This window comes from Balearica regulorum, chromosome 15 (assembly GCF_011004875.1).
Source record: "Balearica regulorum gibbericeps isolate bBalReg1 chromosome 15, bBalReg1.pri, whole genome shotgun sequence".
Classification (NCBI taxonomy): domain Eukaryota; kingdom Metazoa; phylum Chordata; class Aves; order Gruiformes; family Gruidae; genus Balearica; species Balearica regulorum.
In genome coordinates, this window is record NC_046198.1 from 16,641,633 (window position 1) to 16,660,193 (window position 18,561).

The window sequence follows — 18,561 nt, forward strand, 5'->3', positions numbered from 1 at the left end:
TCTCAAGTTCATTAAAAGACAGAAGTTAGAAAATTCTGCTCCCCTCAAGTTGAAGGGCAACAGCCATCAGTAGGAACACAAGGCAAAATATAAGCATGATCTTTTAATGTTGGATGTTCATTAATATGAGAGTGTGTTTGTTGGGCTTAGATAGGGAATTTTTTTCCCCCTGAAATCATGTTTTTGGTATGAGCGCCTGTTAGATCACAGTAGAAAAGAAATTGCCTAGAAAAACTGCAACTGTCATCAACAAATCATATCTGAATTATTATTATGGACAATCATTTGTCAGTCTGAAATGGTAAAACATTAAAATCTTGCCTTCTGAAATTTTTGTAGAACATACACTTCTCTTCATCTTGGCCAAAAGTTATTTCCAAGAAAATGCAGTAGACAGCAAGGAAAAAAAATCCTAGGACTCTTCCAGCAGTGATTTGATCTACCACAGGTATAAATGCACCATTTTGGTATAGTCATCAAAAGTACGTCTGTCTGCCCAGCAGTTAATCTGGATCCATGTCTGTCCAACTTGGCAGAAATGCAAAACATTTGGGCCATTAGAGTTTAAATTGAGGTAATTGCATTCATACAGAAAGTACATTCAAAAAGGCTGCTGAACAATTCACTGATGTAAGAGCTCAGTTTTGTTTGAATTAAGTTGGGGGTTTTTTCTTAGTTAACTGCTTTAACTTTATGGTACGAAACTAAAAATATATACACATGACTTTTTTATGGTGGCAATCATACACAGAAATTGCAATTTTAAGTAATGCAAAAAGCACATGTCAGACACAAGAATTAGAGCGTGAAAAAGTCACAAATGACCTTAATGTTGCCCTATGGTGATCTTTAAATAAACAAGGTCATGAATCTTATGTGTACACAGTAGTATGAATATACACTAAGTTTTAACATGCAATTTTTCCATAAGTATTAGAGCTTCGCAGCCCTTTATTAATTCAATATAATTCTATGAATGTGTCATCATCTGGAAACATCAAAGTGTCATGTCTAAATATACATATAGAAGATGCAATATTTGAATCAGTGCTGAGAATGCCATCATTAAAAAATAGCCATTTTATCCCAGAGAGTGTTGTCGTCTTAAATTGTCGCAACATTTGGCTTCTTTCTTTGGGTTCTTCCTGCATATGCTCCTAAAAATGAAGTAGAAACTTTACTATTTTACAATTAGTAGTACTGGGTTTTGTAACAGGATTATCCATCAAAAATAGCTGATAAAGTTTAGGACAATTTTTTTAAAGCAGTATTATAAATTCACTGGCTTCTTTTAAAATTACACTTGTCATAATGTTACACCCAAAATGCCTTATAAAAGTTACCTGTATGTTTGAAAGTAATGACATTTTATAGTATTTCCTTCCTCAGTAACTATTCAATTTTCTTTTCTGCTACTCTAAAACATCTACAACTACAATTCTCAAGTTTTTAAAAGATAAGTCTGTCACATTACTAAGACAGAGGTGAAATGACTGGTAAGTTTAACTATGCCATGTACTCCTTTTAAACAAACTATCAATTAAAAAGTATAATACAAGTCAGATATTTACGATAACTCTTTCCTTTTCCCCACATTAATAAAGCTGCCACATTAATAAAGCAAGAGACAGTTATAGGTTTCCATATGTCGATATGCATAACCAGAATTAAAAGTGCTGTGTGAAGAAGGTCATAGGGCAGAGCCCTTCTAAAAGGAAAGCTGCTCAAGTATAAAAATAAACAAACAAATCTCTCCACATGGAACAAATATATACATATATATATATATTTAGAAAGCCATATTATACTATGCATAGCACAAGTATCTCCCAGTAATAAGGGTTTAGCACTGCAGGCTGCTAAAAAGTAGCACAACTCAGCATTTGTTGGGTTCAGGCAGTTATTGAGAGTGTCAGCAATGTGAGCAAATGTTTACACAAAGCCGTGAAAATCACACCACGTGGTGCAGAGCAGTGGAAATGGAAGACAGCCATGGAAGAAAAAGAATTACCAGGCAATTAAATGAACGTGACAAAGTCAGTGCCAGTCCTTTTTCTGATCTTCAGTTACTCTTTGTCAGAGCTGCAGTGGTTACTTACATTCAGCACGGTGCAAAGCAGCTCCAGAAAAGCCCACGGCGGCCTTACCACAGGAGGATCCCTCACAACAGCTTTGGGCAACGTGGTCTAGTGAAGGGTGTCCCTGCCCGCAGCAGGGGGATTGGAACTAGATGATCTTTAAAGTCCCTTCCAACCCAAACCGTTCTATGATTCTATGATCTGAACACTGTTTCCCACTATACAAACAGGCATTCTTGCTGGCCCAGCACTCCCCCCAGTGCTGTACTCTGCAGCTCACCTGCGATCTTGCAGGACAAACAACCAGGCTGACAGGCACGATGCTTCATTAGTGATTTAACGCTACCTCTTCACTCTCCTCAAGTGCACTCCAAGTTATATAAAAATCTTACATACAGAATAGGACAGTATAGGGAAGTGTAAAAAAACCCAGCAGTCTAGACTAAGGAATTGAAGAAGCCAAATTTTATTAAAAAGAGTTACAGTCCTTCTGAATGCAATTATCACTCAACCTTTTCCTGTGGCAGGGGGAGCAATTACATGAGACCTCTCCTATGTCATACAATTGACCTCAAGTGCTGGCCTGAATGCTCACGCGCTTCACAGCCACACCATCTCACATGGGCAATCTGTTCCCTGCTCAGGCCAGACTGGCATGCAGCAAAGGCCACGCTTGGCCAAGGGCTGCTGCCACCCAAATACTCTGCGTGCCTCATGCCCCGTATGTCTTGTCCACACCACTTACTCAGACCGGGCAGAAAGAAGGAAGATGAATAGGTCTAGTTGCAGCAGCTGCCTGATCTCAACCACCTTCTTTCTAACACAGTCAGATCACATGAAGTGCCCTGCCTGGCACAGCTTGGAGGCTATTGACTGAGCATCTCTGTCCTATTTAAAATAATAATAATTAAATAAGAAAAATAAATCAACAAATAAGACTCTTCACAGATTCAGCAATTTGTACTTTTCTCTTTAGCGCAGAACTCGGGACTGAAGGAGTACAAAAGAACAAAAACTAGATTTTTGGATCACCAGTTGATTCCTAAAAGAAATGCCTTCTTGCCAGAAAAAGACAACAATCAATCGGAGTGGTATTAGAGCTACAAAGCATTTTGCAGACAGAACTTAAAACAACAATCAGAAGAATGAAAAAAAAAAAGAAAAGAAAGTACTTGGGTGACTATGTTACTGTTTATTTCTGAGGGTATGTCCCATACCTAATTTGAATGCTTAAGTGACACATAGTTGTATTCAACTAACCCTCCTTCCCTTTTGCCCCTCTAATAAGCACAATTTAATTTGAAGTCAGGGATGAACGAAGACAAGAAATTAAATAGAAATATTACGTGTTAGAAGTATAGCAGACTGACATAGTTGCACATCTAAATATAATTCTGTATGGCCTAGACCAAACCACTGCTACAACTCTTAATTTTCTGAAACGCACAACTTCTACTAAAATAAGAGAACCCCATGCATTTGTCTGGCTTTTTACATTTCCTTTTCAAATTGACTTGAGTTTATATTTTCTCTGTCTACAGTCTTGCCCAGGCATAACTTGTTGCCTCACTAGATCTCTCTTGAAAAGATACTTTATTACTTTTAAAAAAAAAAGGGGGATTAAAAAAACCCAAATACATTAACAAAAAACCCCTGTTCAACATACTGCCAAACCTTTCACTATTCACATTTTATCCATATGTAAAGAAAACCATGTTCTATTTAAATGTATTCAACTTAAGGCTTTTTCATTATCACAAAATTATGCAGATTATTTCTTTCATGCCAAGTGTTCCCCATCTAATAATTTCAGAATGCATTCCTATTCATTTAGTACACGTAGTCCAACTTATTTATAAAGGAGCACGCGGAAGTACTGGTATTACAACATGGGAAAATATGTAACGCCAAACAGTAAATGAGGTTAGGTTGTGCAACCAGAACTAGGCAGCATATAACTGGTTTAGAAGCTAGAAGCTTTACGTTCCAAGAAGGCCACTATAGAAGGCATTAAATAGCTTTCCAGATATTCAACAAATAGCAATAAAGAAAGGCGAAGAGAAATTTAAAGATATATCCCAAAGGATTCTTTTCATTACCAAGTGTCTACTGTCACAACTTAGGTAATTATGACTAAGATGAACTCAGAGATTTACTTAGTAGAGCAGCACACACTGCCAACATAGAGGAGTGAGAAAGAATGCTTTAACTGGATGTCTGATGCCAGACGCAAATGTAAAAGACACTGTAGATCATTATGAGCTGAGCATGAATCATATGAGATTGGGGATAGCATTCAAATCAGTGCTAAACTTGATACTGACACCACCCTTCACTACTACTCTTTTACAGCCTCTGTAACACTGTAACTGGTAGAGGTCTTGTTTTGTTGTCCCTGCTCTTCAGCACTCTCATTTACTAGTTAAAATCTGATTTAAAAATTGGAAATTGTTTAAGATGTTTCATACTGTTTTATTCCTTTTATGGCTGAACGGGCTGAAAACTGAGAGGTTTGGCACTATTACCAAACCTTTTATTAAAAAAGGTAACCAATCAATAATCTCTGTATGCAAGTACAGGAATATTCCACTTTTAAAACTGAGTCATTAAGACTCAAATATTCTGTAAGATACTATAGTAATGTATATAATTTTAGGACTGTATGATGACTGAACACTGACTGATAAGTCTGAAACTGTCCTTCCAATAGGCTTCACGTTGAAAACAAGTTACATGTGTGTACAGAACTGAGAATCAAATGACATCGAGATTCAAATCCAAGTCTAGTTTGACTACTATTAGCTTCTCAAACAGTTACAGTGAATATATCTGGCAAACTTTTTTATGAGTGGGCAACGGGTGAGTGAAAGCAAATGAGCGGTGCAGTACATTCTATATACTATGTTTATAGAATTTGAAAGTGGATGGTTAAATTACCAGCACGTTTGTTTAGAGAGGTAAGTTAGATTTAAGACACAGCAAAGCAGGTGCACAAGAAAAGGAAAACAATATATCCCCCATTTACTTCTTCTAGATACTAGTAACTTATTTACTATAAGATCCAAGCACCAATTTTCTACACACCTGAAACAGCCTTGTTAGACACTCTGCTCTCTGGGGCCTTCTTTCTATTTTGCTCAACCCCCTTCACTGAGGTCTTAGGGGTTCTAATTAAATATAAAAGAGTTAATAAGTCACTTGCATCAAAGTTGAAAGGCTGTATCCAAAAATATAAAGATACTATCAAACTGTGTTTGGCATGAAAACATTTTTTACAGTGTACCACAAAGCCTCCTCCTGAGTACATGTACAATTCCTGTTGACATTATTATGGCTTAAGTAGATACGTTAAATAGGAGAACATCTCCCCGTGAACAGATTTTTAAAACTATTCAAGAAACCGATTCAGTTTGGATACTGTGGCATTACAGTCTACGTTTAAAAATATACATATTTCATTAAGTGGAAGCAAAGCTTCATGGAATGAATGTTACAAATAGAAATGTTGGAACACAGTGTAAATGGAGACAGTACGCAAGAGGATGAGAACACTAAGTATTTTCTTGCAGTATAAGGTAAAACAAAGCTTCATCACTCTCTCAAAATACCATGAGAAGTAATTACTTTTACTTTGAACAAGAGTTGCACCAGTATGTGTAAATATTATTCAGAAATCACTGTGCTCTTGCACTTTGCGTTTACTTTCATCTCTAGGCTATAAACATGCTGTGCCCTTACCCTTGCCTGCAAAGCAGTCTGTGAACCGGGGCATTCTGTCCTTGATTTGGCTGAAGTACGCTGTTAAAACACAAACTTTTATTAGTGCTTTTTCCCTCCTTTAAAAAAAAAAAATCTCATAAGGGATAGTGAATTCAGCATCACATTTCAGAAAGGCTTACAGGTTCTGGAACGCAGATGACATGTAGGCAAAAGTGGCAGGAATTAAAATTCCAGAATAGGATTAGTACTTCTGCTATTTAAAACAAAGAAACAAGCAGAGAGATAAAACTCCCTCAATGGTGCCTTGGGTTCCTAGTCATTGATAAGAACATATGGGAAGAAAGGACTGACTCGTTTAAACTAGTCATTGAGGACTCAACTGTATCAGTAAACAGCACGTCATCAAAGCTTTTGGGTAAGCAGGGGATAAAAATTGCTTTTATACTAGAAAAAGGTGCAGGCAGGCCTTGTAAGTGAAGGGCTGCTGTCTTCCTGAAGAGCAAGTATTGAACACAGTAATTTCTCTGATCTAAGCAAAGAATCACACGATCTAGAAGCAAGAACTTTTCCTCACAACAGAAAACCACTTTTCTGACACCTTTCTCTAGATAAGCATATAAATGATTACATTGCAAAGTAGAGGCTATTAAGAAAAGTAGTAGTGTCAAACTGAAGCTTAAGAGATACTAATAGTGTATTCTCAGAGAAAAACTTTGAACCTGAGCTTAGAGATTTAAAGCCCTAAATGAAGCATTTCTGAAGATAAAATTTCAGAACTGACTGAAGAAAATAAATCTCTTTCTAACTTCTAATGAGCTAATAAACCCCTTTCTCAGACCATGCTGAATCAGGTTTCATTACTGTCCCTCGTAATAGTAGCAGGAATTGAGCCGACTAATGACAAACCAGCAATGCAGATCAAAGAATCCATCATTATAAGACAGTTATTTAAAAGCATCCTAATACAAGTAATCTTCACTCACCGATTTTCAGGAGTTTTTTGTTTTATGATTATCTTTTTACTTGGCATTCCCATTTCTGAAGCCCTAGAGAAACAAAAATATTGAAACATATTTAAATTATAAAATCATAATCTAGGTCTTAAACAGAAACAGTAAGAGAAAACCTACAACAGGATCTACCTCAACATGTAATAATGCTAGAGCAGTACTACAGATGATCACCTTTTACTCATGAGGAAGTGGAACACAACTGTTCAGTCCCCTGTGTTGCACGATAATGACTGCTACCTTCCCCCAAAAAACTTTGCCAGAGATACTCCGCCAAGTATCTCTATTGCTAAGCACTCTAGAAAGATTGATAAAATAACTTGGAGCACTTTTGTACAATTTACAAAATCAACCATAAACTAAGTGCACAAGGATCACTTTGCTCACCGCTGATATACAGCATGAACGCACAACTTAGAACATTTTTCTCCCATACAAACCAGAAGTCTCTTAAAAGTAAGAGCGAACTACTACTAGTAAATCACCACATACCCGAAGACTTTTTTTTTTTTCATTCCTCCTAGGGGAGATATTAGTTTGCAAAGAAGTTGTTACTCCAAAACCTCCTTTTCACTATTTCCAGTGCCTCCTACCCGTCCTCTTGCACCCCACCCCACTCCCACAAAGGGAGAACTGCACACACTTCATATACTTCTTCCTGTCCAGAGATTTCTGCGTAGCTGTTGAAAGCGTCACCCTCTCTCTTGGGCTCTTTATTTTATCCTAAAAAAGCAAAAGAATGGACAAGACCACTAGTTACTGCTCTTATTGAGTTTAACCCCACCTGACCTGCCCCTACTTAAAAAAAACAAACAAAAAAACCTCAAACAAACCCAACAGTGTTTTCAGTACTAAGTTCACAGGCAGGCTAAATTCAAAGGTTTTTTTCTTCTTTAATTTTAAAGTATCCTCCTTATATTATCAGATTACAAATATTTGTGTGCCATAATGAATTCTTATTTAAAGTATGAACTTCTTGTTATTACTTTCACCATGTTTTTGTTCTATTTTTTTATACCTCTACACACTAAAAGTTTCAACATATTAATCTCCTACTGCAGTGACCTCTTTAAATAAAAAAAAGCTACCTACAGAAGCATAATTAAACAACAATTCAGATTTTAAAACCTTTTTACTGGGTGAGGAAGAATCTCTGAAAGCAAAATGATTCAGTACTTAAAGTCTTAAAACAGTTTATATTCTCTTGACTATAAACACACCATTTGCCTGAGCATCTTCTCTTTACGAACTTCACGATCATGATGCAGAATATTCATTCTTTCTGATGCCTCCATCGTAAAAAAGATGTCATGAATGTCATACAGAGCAGCTCGCAGCTGGAAAAAATAATTAAAATAAAATATTCAGTCAAGTTAACATTCCCATGGTTCTGATCATCAAGGTCTTCTCACTTTCAATCTAAACAAAACACTTGGAAAGATAATTTTGAAATCTCTCTTAATGTGTCAGCGCAAAAATAGAATCTTCTCTTCACAGCCATAGTTTTAGTTTAAATAAAGGCAGTGTGAAGGTTTTAGGTATACATATTACAAAAGCAGAATAGCTAGGAAAGAAGCAAAAAAAAAAAAGTTAAAATTGTGTCACCTGAGCCATTACTCTTTCATGAAGGGATGCATCTTGTGCTGAAACACTTCCTCTTTTTAATGGGGCTTCAGACTGAAAATTTTTTATGAACTCCATAGTATCCTGGGGAAGATGGGAAAATAAGTTAAGGACCAAGCATAATCCTTCACAGCAAAGGAATCAGCACAAACTGTAGGATGTACAGTCTTTGACTTGGACCTTATGGCACTAAGCAATGCAACACTCAGACACATTCAGGTGACAGACATTCCCAAATTCTTCTGAAAGCAGAAAATGTGTGATTTCACCTGTCAATTTATGATACAAGAAACGAACAGGAGGAGAAGCTGCATAATAAAAATGCTGATCTTACTTTTACAGTTTGCTTAAGATGTTTCAGTTTTTCTGTCTGCAGGAGTCTACGAGTGAGAAACCCCTTTGCCACAGCAGTGATTTTATCAAACTTCATTTGTATCTCTGGACTGAAAACCTTAAAAGAAAAGAAGCAGCTTCTAAACATTGGATGACTTATGAATTATTTCTCAAATAACATCAATCATGTGACATAAGTTTTCAGGTAAGAGCAAACTGTTGGTAAAGTTTTGGCTAGGCCAGAAGTACACACCACAATATTAACTTAGCAGAAGCAATATATTGTTATATGATTATTTTGCATATATGAACAATGAGAAAAATATCTATACAGTTCTCTTGTGTAATCAAAGTCAATATAGGAAGGGATACTCAACCTTTCTGTGAGATTTATTACTGCACAGCTAGTACAAAGTTACCAGTGTCTTACAAAAACTAGGCAGCTTTTTAAGCTATAAATCAACTTTTTTTTTTTTCCTTACCTGAGTCCACCTAGTTTTAATCCTATTACTCGGCCTAGATACTGAGGTTTTTATAACTCCACTACCTGATGGTCCCCAGAGAAAGAATGAAGTTTCACTTGTTGAAGCAAAGGTGTTAGGTGTCGTAGTATGAGCAAAACCTGCGTGCAAAACAGAATGTACAGTTCAAGACACACTTCTGTCCATAAAGTAATGACTGTGTGTGCGTATACATTCAGCACAGAGGTAGCAGCTTTGTTTACAAGGTCAATTATAGGCAAGAAGCAATCTGAGTATTTCTGATTCATGTCCTAGCAAAATTCGCTAAGCAGAAGACAAACTAAAACATTTCATGATGTTCTGGAAGAGGCGAGAGGTATTCCATCAGCTACAGCTGCACTCCTTGCAGCAGAGACCCCCTGGCAGAGCCCCTCTAACGCTCCCACCCAAACAAGGACACCTGGCCCAGTGCTGTGCAGCTGCACGGCATGAGGGTGAACCTCCTCTGACGTGACAGAAACCCACATCTCGTCCTTGCTCAAGTGAGTTTACTCTTAGCTTGTTTTCCTTGAATATGCCCTATAACAATAACGCAACAAATGCAATACATGGAACAGCCCAAGGATGGCTCAAACTGTGCTAAATGCCAGCTAGACGAAGATGCAACCCAGAATTTGGTTTAGATATGCTGTCAGCAGCTGAAAGCAGCAGCTGTCCACACGTCCTGACCCACCAGTGCCCTAGGACAGGGACACTGCATTTACCAATGCAGTGGGGCAGCTGGTCCAGTCGAGCACTGTAGAGCAAAATATATCACAGCATTTAATGTATATTCTACTCTCTCAGCTTTACCAATGCTGGTAGCGTTTGCATTATGGACTGTCTCCAGCTGAGACTGCACACTTTCCAGCAAGCCACTTTCGCTTTTTTTCCTCCACTCCAACTCCATCCTACTGTTGATATTCACTTTGGAAATTTCTATTTCCGTTGTAGCAACCTTCTTCCCTTTCAGCTTTCTCTCCTGCTCTTCCAGTTCCTACGAAAGAAAGAATCAACTATGAGACTATTTTTCTAACTCTGCAAAGCAACAGAATATACATTTTAAACCCAACTGCTTCCTGACAAACTGCAATATGACACACATGCCCTTTGCTTAGAATTTTTCCTCGTTTTACCTTACCTTCTGCAATTTCTCCTGTTCTCTCTCTTGTTCAGCTATCAGAATCGACAGTTGTTGTGCATGCTGTTCTTCAAGTCTCTTTCTCATTTCTTCAAAGGCCAACATTTTAGTTTTTAAAATATCTTCTGAGAAGACACATTACAAAGAATCGAGTATTAAATAACTTCTATATGATCTTTGCCACAGACATACATGCTTTTAACAGGAGTAATTTGCATCATCAGGAAACAAGTACAGCATGTCTTCGATATTGGGTTTCCATTATGTATTGCAAAGAACCTTGATATCAAGTTTCCATTATGTATTGCAAAGAACCTCATCAGTTCCTCCAGTCCTTCAAAATACTTACATGCTCATATTTGTGGGATAAGCATGTGAATGGAACAGCAGTAACACCAACTGAGCCTGTATTAAATAAGGACACAAAAAATCTAGCTCTAAGAATAATATACCTACACTTGCTTGGGTGAATTAAAATTATTTCTGCCACTTCAGCTTGATTTGGTAGAGATGTGTACAGATGTAATGCAGTCTTGAATTTGAAGAAAATACTTATATAGTGATTTGGAACCCATTAAAAGGTATTTTCTTTTAATTTACACAGACTATCTTTTCTTTTAGTAGTCTTATTTAGACCTCAAGGACTAAGGCATACTTTTCTTAGTAAAACTAAATTCCAATTTCTACATTCAAATGGGAAATTAATATTTGTACTGTCACACGATACCCTTGCGAATAAATACAGAATTCACAAAACTGATACACAATGTTTTAGCTGATGTTTCCTCATAAATTGTTAATCAAGTATTTGTTACAAATAACTGTTATAAGACTTTTGACTCCAAGCAACTCCTAAGACAGCAGTTCAAAACAGCTCAAGTAGAAAGATGAATTTCAGAATTTGTCATTAATTAAAAATTAGAGAAATAATGAGGTTACTAAGAAAAGATAATTTACCCTCAATAAAATTTTAGCCTTTTGAGATATATACACACACGCGTACTTAGAAACATCAATGACTAAGATCATTGGGTTTTTTTTCTAAAAGATTATAAACTAAGTGTAAGAAAAACCCTCAACTACAGGAAATCTTTTACCTTTTGCCATACTGTCAGGGGCTGCATTCTTGGTAATGTAAACTGATCCCACAGGATATTTCTGTTCTTGCAACCACTGCTTCTCTTGTTCTTCCATTCCAACTGTTAAAACACAGGGACTGTTTTCTTTTTGGCAGTTGTCCGTGTCCAAATCAAGTCTACATTTTACCTTTTCAAAACTACTTTCTAGAAAGTGCTCGTTTGCTGGGGAAACACTTGGAGTGTCCATCTGCTGTCGCATACTCTTGCTCTGCATTAGTAGCGGGGATGGGTTTTCTACGTCGTAAGATTTATTGAGTTCTGCTGGAGAATTACATTTATTATTTTCTAGCAAACTAGACGGTTTGGTTTCATTCACAGCTAGGAGCTTCTGTGTTACTGTAGACTGACTGATGGCAAATGGCTCATTCAATTTTGGGGCTACAATATTAGTACTAGTCTCTACTTTATACGGCCCTCTGCTGTCCATCACTACCTGTCCTTCCACAGTAGCCGACAACGTTCCTTTGCTTTCCAAGTGCCCAAAGGAATGGCGATTTGGTTTGCCGGCCCCCAACCCATCACAAGGGCCTGAAGAATTCCTGCTGACACCAGGAACTCTGCCAGGGCAAAGCATAGTGAAGTCCACCATGAACTTGGGCACTGTTTCTGACACGTTATTTTTATCTGCGATATCTTGCATGATTAAATCCATTGCTCTACCCTTGCCTTTAGGACTTAACTCATAAGCATTCACAGGGTTATTTATAACGATGTGTCCCATTGATAAAGGTCTTGGGCGCCTTCGGTGCATCTTAGGGCTCATGCTTGGCTCTGGGCTCGGCAATTTGGCGTAAGAGCCTGTGAGGCTCCTGATAATGCTACTGTCACGATCAAACATAGAAGTCTTTTTAAATTCTTCATCTGAATCCGAATCTACCAGTGGAGGTGTTCCAACTCTCATAGGTATGTCCACTTTAGAAAAACTGGATAAAGTTGACATACTTGTGTGATTTGTATGAGTAGAGGCACCTTGGAGAAGGGTATTCGATTTATTAAGACTGGGTTTATCAAGCGTCAGAGCGGTGCAACTTCTGCCTGTAAGCTTTCCTCTTTCTTTCACGGAGTCAGTTGTTTTAACGCTATCATTTTCTTTATCCGAATGACTTTCACTCATACTCCTCTTTGAATTACTTTTTGAGCTACGCTTGCTTTGCTCTTTCTCTATGTACTCCCTAGATTTCTTCATCAGGCTCTGAAGACTCATTACATATGGATCTTGGACTTCCCCATCCGATGGTAGCACTCCCAGTCCCTCTTGCTTTTGCAAAGCACGTGATGCAAGCTTATTATGCACGTTGTCAGGAGACGCAGCCCTTGGACAAGGGATGTCTTTTGAGACATAACTCTCATTTTGCTTCGACAAAACATTTTCTTTTGCTGCTTTAACTACTTCCATCACATTTGATGTCCCCTGCCCAGCAGTATCTAATGGCATAAGTTCTGGTGTCTTTTCAAGCTCTGTGGAATCATACTTTTCAGGAGAACGTGCCAAATTGGCATCTGAGAGAGCTGTGAAGTCAGTCGATGCTTTTGAATCTGAATCAGGGCAAGTATTCTCAGCTTCCTGCGCGTTCACGTCACTCACGCTAGGTCCATTCCTGATCTGCAAATAAAAAATGAAAAAAAATTTTTTTAAATTACGTATTTTGGATGAAATCTCCTCAGAGTACTGCAAGCTTCACCTGAACTTAAAAAAGAATGCTGCCACCTTAAAACCAATAAAAAATTTCAGTTTGAACGCTACCAATTTCCTTCAAATTACTTACAACACAGAGCTCTTTGCAATGAGAAAATGATGATTGGAATTAAAATATAAATTAGAATAATGGTCCACTTCGAATTTTTACTGATACCAAGTATCTGAATGCAAAGATGCTCTTTTCTTCACATGGTAATCTGGACGTATTCAAATAATTTTATGGCTTCAAATTATCTTGCAAGATTCCTCTTAAAATATGAAAACATTTTTATATTAAATGGGAAACGTAATTGAAAAATTTCAGCATGAAATACAGATTAACCTACAGATGACTAAGAACAAATTGAAAGAATTCCTAATGAAAATAGAGGAACTAAGATAATTTTTTCATTTCTTTGTTAATCCAGAGACAATGAAATACAAGTTTTCATTTGCCAAGTACTTGGAAAAACAACTTTATTTGAGAATTACATGCTACTTCTAGCCAGCATTTATTTAAAAGGATTTTCACACCAAAATTATCCTATAGGATATATGTGCTACAACTCAATTCTCACGAGCACACCTTTGGACAAAAAGCTAACTTATTTTTGTATTGAACATATGTTCCTGGTCTGCTCTTCAAATCCTGAGTCAGAGGGCTGTTGCCAGGTACACTCCAGTAAACAATGCAAACTAGTAAGTTATGTTTGCCACCTTAGTAACTCAACAAATTCAATGTTAACTGTACTTGATCAAGCAACAGGTCAACTTAAAGACTGTATTACAACTGTTTCAAAGACAAATAATACCCCTGAATGAGATGTATTTAATATTATTTTCAATTTAAATCTCTACTAAATTCATCATTGTACCCGCAAACAAAATCGTTGCAGTAAAATTATAAAGCATACAACAGAATTACAGGTTGTTGCGAAGGTAATTTTATTTCTGTAATCATAAGGTTGAATATAGATAATTAAACTACAAGCTTGCAAATAAAGCAAGCCGGTTGCTCTAACACCAGGGGGGTTGTTCATTTGTTTTTAGAATGTGGTTGTTTATTTGTTTTTAGAATGTGGTTGTTTCAAACAGAATTACAGAAGCAACAGTCAGTCCTCTGGTATGATCTGTCCTTTGCACATACCAAAACAAGCAGCGAAAAGCAAGTCCTGTGCACTACAATGAACGTGGATTCTATCACTAAATAATCAGTTCTCAGGACACATAGCATGAAATGCTGGCAAATGGTGGTTCTGGAGAGTTAACTGCTATTAACTTCATGTTTATATTGGTGAATACTTAAACCCCAGCACCTTCTCAAACTGTCTATAAGGAGGCATTTTCTCTAAAGCTGTAAGAAGGCTTTGGACTAACACTACCTGAACATTTTCTAGAATCTCCTGTACACGACTCAATAAAGCTCTTTTCCGAGAGTTCTGTCTCCAGGTCTCTAGATCCAGTGCTTTCTGTTTATATTCCTGTATTTCCTTTTTCTTTTCAAGGCTGAGCTGCAAAACAGAGTGTAAGAAACATGGTTTCTATCACTAAAGGCAAATTTCAATACAGAATTACAGAAATGAATTTAAAAGAAAAGCAAACAGAACAAAACAACAAAAGAACAACAATCATCTAAGTCAAGACTTTGGTTAAAAAAAAGCTGGCATTTTAGAGTGCACACATTTTTTTTTTAAATGGAAGATGTACAAAATGCCTTCTTGGCATACATGCAAATGAACATGAATTTAAAAGATCATTTATAAAAAAATCTGCATGAACATTACATGCTACAGGACTCAGACTGCAGGACTGGTCTTTCCCAGTCCTCTGTGGAGACAGGAGGCCTGGGCACCCTGTGGAGCCCTCTGTGACCACCTTCCTCCCCATACTCAGGCTATGGAGGACTACAAAGGACCAGCTCACACTTGCCCTCTTGAACCAGGTGTGAATTTCACAAGACAGAAACGTGTGCAAGCAGTCTGTTGGATCCTTTCAACAAGCAGAATCCAAAAATCTTCTGAGTTACTGCTTCAGAATATGTAGTTTGGGTAGAAGTCAAAACTACATCTACAAGAACTGGTTTCACAAAGTTTTAAAAAATTAAATAGGCTCAAGACAAATTATGCATTTCTGCTATGAAACCTTAAAAATTATTTTCATTTGTAAATGAAAAACATTACAATACATCATTTAGTCTCCAATGTATATCCGTATCAAGATTTTTGGAGACCGTTGTTAGAGAGTCTCTCCACTCGTACTCCGCATTGCTGAACAAGGAAGTCAGCTGCATTATTGCACAAACTACCAACAGTCTTTTGGTGGGCTCTGTTTGCATGAAGCAACGAATGACTTAACATAATTGGTGAGCCTGTGAAATACAGCAGAGGAAGCTGCAAATGTGTGCAAAAAAGAAATTTACTTAAAAGCTTTTTAACTGTATCAGTATTTCCTATTTGTGCTTTTTTTTTTGTTGGACACTTTTAAAACAAAGTCATGTGTTCACTATTTGGAATGTCAATATGACTTTACATAAAGTTAAGCCCAGCAATAACATTCGTCTATTTAATACCACAAATATTTTTACACCCCTTGTAAAGATAACAACTTTCAAGAAATGAAGGCAAATGTAGTCAATGTTAAAAAACCCATACATTTTACCCCTTTACTTTGTAAAATTAAGGCTAGGAATGCTTAGAATACACTAAGCAGCAGGCCAGATGATACCCAAACAGAGCAGTACCTTCAGTAGAATCATTACATGTGGACATCAAAGCTAATGCCAACAGCACAGTCAGCACACCAGGGGAAAAGAAAAAGCGGGGGGGGGGGGGGGGGGGGGGGGGGAAGGCAAAAAAAAAAAGCCTTACCAGAGGGGAAAGCACAGGGACTCCATGGAATTGAATGAGGGAGATATTTTTGTGCTGAACAGTGAAAGAGGTCTCTCTTTTTATTGCCTCTTCTTGGATTCTGGAAAGATGCTTCTTACAGAATATTTCATAGTCCTCCATCTTCATGTTAACTAAGCTGCAAAGGATAATAACATTACTCTTCCACGTACTTCCAAGACCACAAAGGGAAAACACCAGCACAACTCATTCTGTATCAGCATATTCTGGGAAACAAATTATACATTGGAAGACTCAATTAAGTTTCCTTTCTTCCTATCATTAACAAAAGCTGTTCTTTTTTTTCCCATATAAAAATAGAATCTGCAGATTTGAGCAAAAAAAGACGATCACAGGTACACTGAGAAGACAGCAAGCACCGAGATAATCAAGGTTTACGAAATTACACATGCTACAGATAACCTTAACAATTTCCATCAAGACTAAACCGTTCAGGTCTCCCACAACTATCAAATAGATCCTATCAACTGCAAAAAAATACAATAAATAAAATCTCAGCCAAATTTTAAAGATTTTAAAAATAATTAAGCTGTTATTACAGCAAGACCAGCCTTTACATTTAGGGGCTGAGAGGAACTTGTGCCTCACTCCCGTGAGCCGCCTCCTCGCTAGGTCCCTGTCTGACCAGATGCCCATACCTGCACCAAACCATGAACCGCAGCCTTGTTTCCTTACAAGCCCCGACACGCCTCCCGCTGCCCACCGCTACGGAGTGAGCGTTCCGAGCCCAGCACCACCTGCCAACGCTTTTGTTCCCCGCACGGCCTTGGCCCGTTTCTGTCTGCCTTCCTCCCCGCCTGCCCGCCCCGGGAGCGCCGAGCCCTCCGCAGGCTGCCCGGTAGGCCCCTGTTCCGTGCCCGGGGCGGCGGCCTCGCCTCTCCCCTCTCCCCTGCCCTCGGCTGCCCCGCACCCGATCGCGGCGGCGGGACGCACCGGCGGGGCCGGGCCTGGGCGCCGCGGCCCTCCCCGCCCACCACGGCCGCTGCCCCCCCGCGGGCACGGCACGGCCCAGCCCACGGCCCTCCCCCCCCGAGGCCCTCACGCTCCCGGAGAACCACTCGGTACCTGCGCGGGGCTCGGAGACCTCGGAGCCCCCGGCCCGGCCGCCCGCTCGCCGCGGCCCGGGCACCCTGCGCGGCGCTGCCCCGCCGCCTCCCGGCAACCGCCCCGCCCCGGCCCCCGCAGCACTACAAGCCCCAGCGCGCACCGCGGCCCCGCTCCTCCCGCCCCGGCGCTGCCTCCTGTGGGGCCGAAAACTCAGGGGAAAAACCCCCTTGATTTGGTCTAGGAAAGGACGGGAGCCGGATCGACAAACCGCTTCGCGTATCTGAGCCTCCCGGGACAAATCCATCAGTTCCGGGCGAGCTCCCGGGCAAAGGCAGCTCCGGTTTTCAGAGGTGTGGGATGGGACTGAAGGCCCTCCTGGTACTTGGATTTCCAGGGATTTCCACCCAAAGGTCTCCAAGACGAGTTCCCTTATTAGCGCAGGTGAAGTCTATTCAGCTTTACACATTAAATATCCTCCGGCTGTGCAGTCAGGACCACAAATGCCCCGCCAGCAGGTATCAGTGTCACCGAGCACACTGCGATGAGAAGGATAAACATGAGAAGTGGTTAAGGCGCTGCGTGAGGACAGCATCACGGTGTCACCGCAGACATCCCATCCCGCTCGGCAGCCAGCTGCTGGGCCAGGCACGGGTGGAGTGGGGAACACCCACCCGTGGGGCAGGCCAGGCAGAAACACACGCTCGTTTGCCAGCGCTCGGCCCGGGGAAAATTAATCTACATTAACGGAAACATCTAGCGAGCACTTAGAGAGGTTAAAGCTGTCGTTCTTGTTTCAAAAATCGCCTCCTTCATCTGTTACCTCTTCAACATGTTAAATATTATTGAGGGCTTTTTTAAATCTTCATCTTTAATCTTAGCAAATGCTGTTGTTTTGTCAAAAGACTTTTAAATATGTAAGACATTTAATTAGACGTTCCAGTATTTGTTATGTGTCTGCATGTATACGTCTGACTTTTCTTCAGATGCACCCGGCAGAAGCAGAAAACCATAGACAGAAAAGAGTATCTGAGATGCTCAGAACCAGCTAAAGCAATACGTGACAAATACTTATCTCAGTTATTAAAAAAAAATAAATGAAATCCAGTTTTAGAAGGTTGCCTGGTGCCTGTTCCACCTCTGGCAGGGAAGAGTTCCTCACTGCAAAGTCAGTCTCTTCCCATCCTTCCCACAGAGGACACACACCCGCACACAAAAGCCAAAACGCGCGTTTATGTTAAGACAAACCATTTCCGTGCCTCGCTGTGCTTTTTCTGGACTGAGCGAGCCCAGTTTGTCACCCGTCACCCGTTTCCCCGGCGCGGTGCTGGTCGCTGCCGGCCTCAGCCCCCTCCGTGTCGGGGCTCCCGAGCCGGCGTCAACGCATGG

At 39.5% G+C, this 18,561-nt stretch overlaps 1 protein-coding gene across 3 annotated transcripts; it reads right to left on the minus strand.

Moving 5' to 3' along the window:
* Window positions 1-933: 933 nt before the first annotated feature.
* On the minus strand, window positions 934-18,021 carry CCP110 (centriolar coiled-coil protein 110). Of its 3 annotated transcripts, XM_075767410.1 has the most exons (16): window positions 17,847-18,021; window positions 17,444-17,711; window positions 16,090-16,246; window positions 14,605-14,733; window positions 11,503-13,147; window positions 10,406-10,530; window positions 10,078-10,261; window positions 9,247-9,386; window positions 8,766-8,882; window positions 8,414-8,515; window positions 8,029-8,145; window positions 7,452-7,531; window positions 6,782-6,844; window positions 5,817-5,876; window positions 5,163-5,245; window positions 934-1,157 (listed from the first exon to the last, which is right to left on the minus strand). In XM_075767410.1, exons 3-16 carry the CDS (start codon window positions 16,234-16,236, stop codon window positions 1,105-1,107), a joined length of 3,045 nt encoding a protein of 1,014 aa, XP_075623525.1. In that variant the 5' UTR covers window positions 16,237-16,246; window positions 17,444-17,711; window positions 17,847-18,021; the 3' UTR covers window positions 934-1,104. The 3 variants fall into 3 exon arrangements, with proteins under 3 accessions (XP_075623525.1, XP_075623524.1, XP_075623526.1); XM_075767409.1 differs by lacking the exons at window positions 17,444-17,711; window positions 17,847-18,021 and adding an exon at window positions 17,194-17,301; XM_075767411.1 differs by lacking the exons at window positions 5,163-5,245; window positions 17,444-17,711; window positions 17,847-18,021 and adding an exon at window positions 17,194-17,301.
* Between the last annotated feature and the right edge of the window lie 540 nt (window positions 18,022-18,561).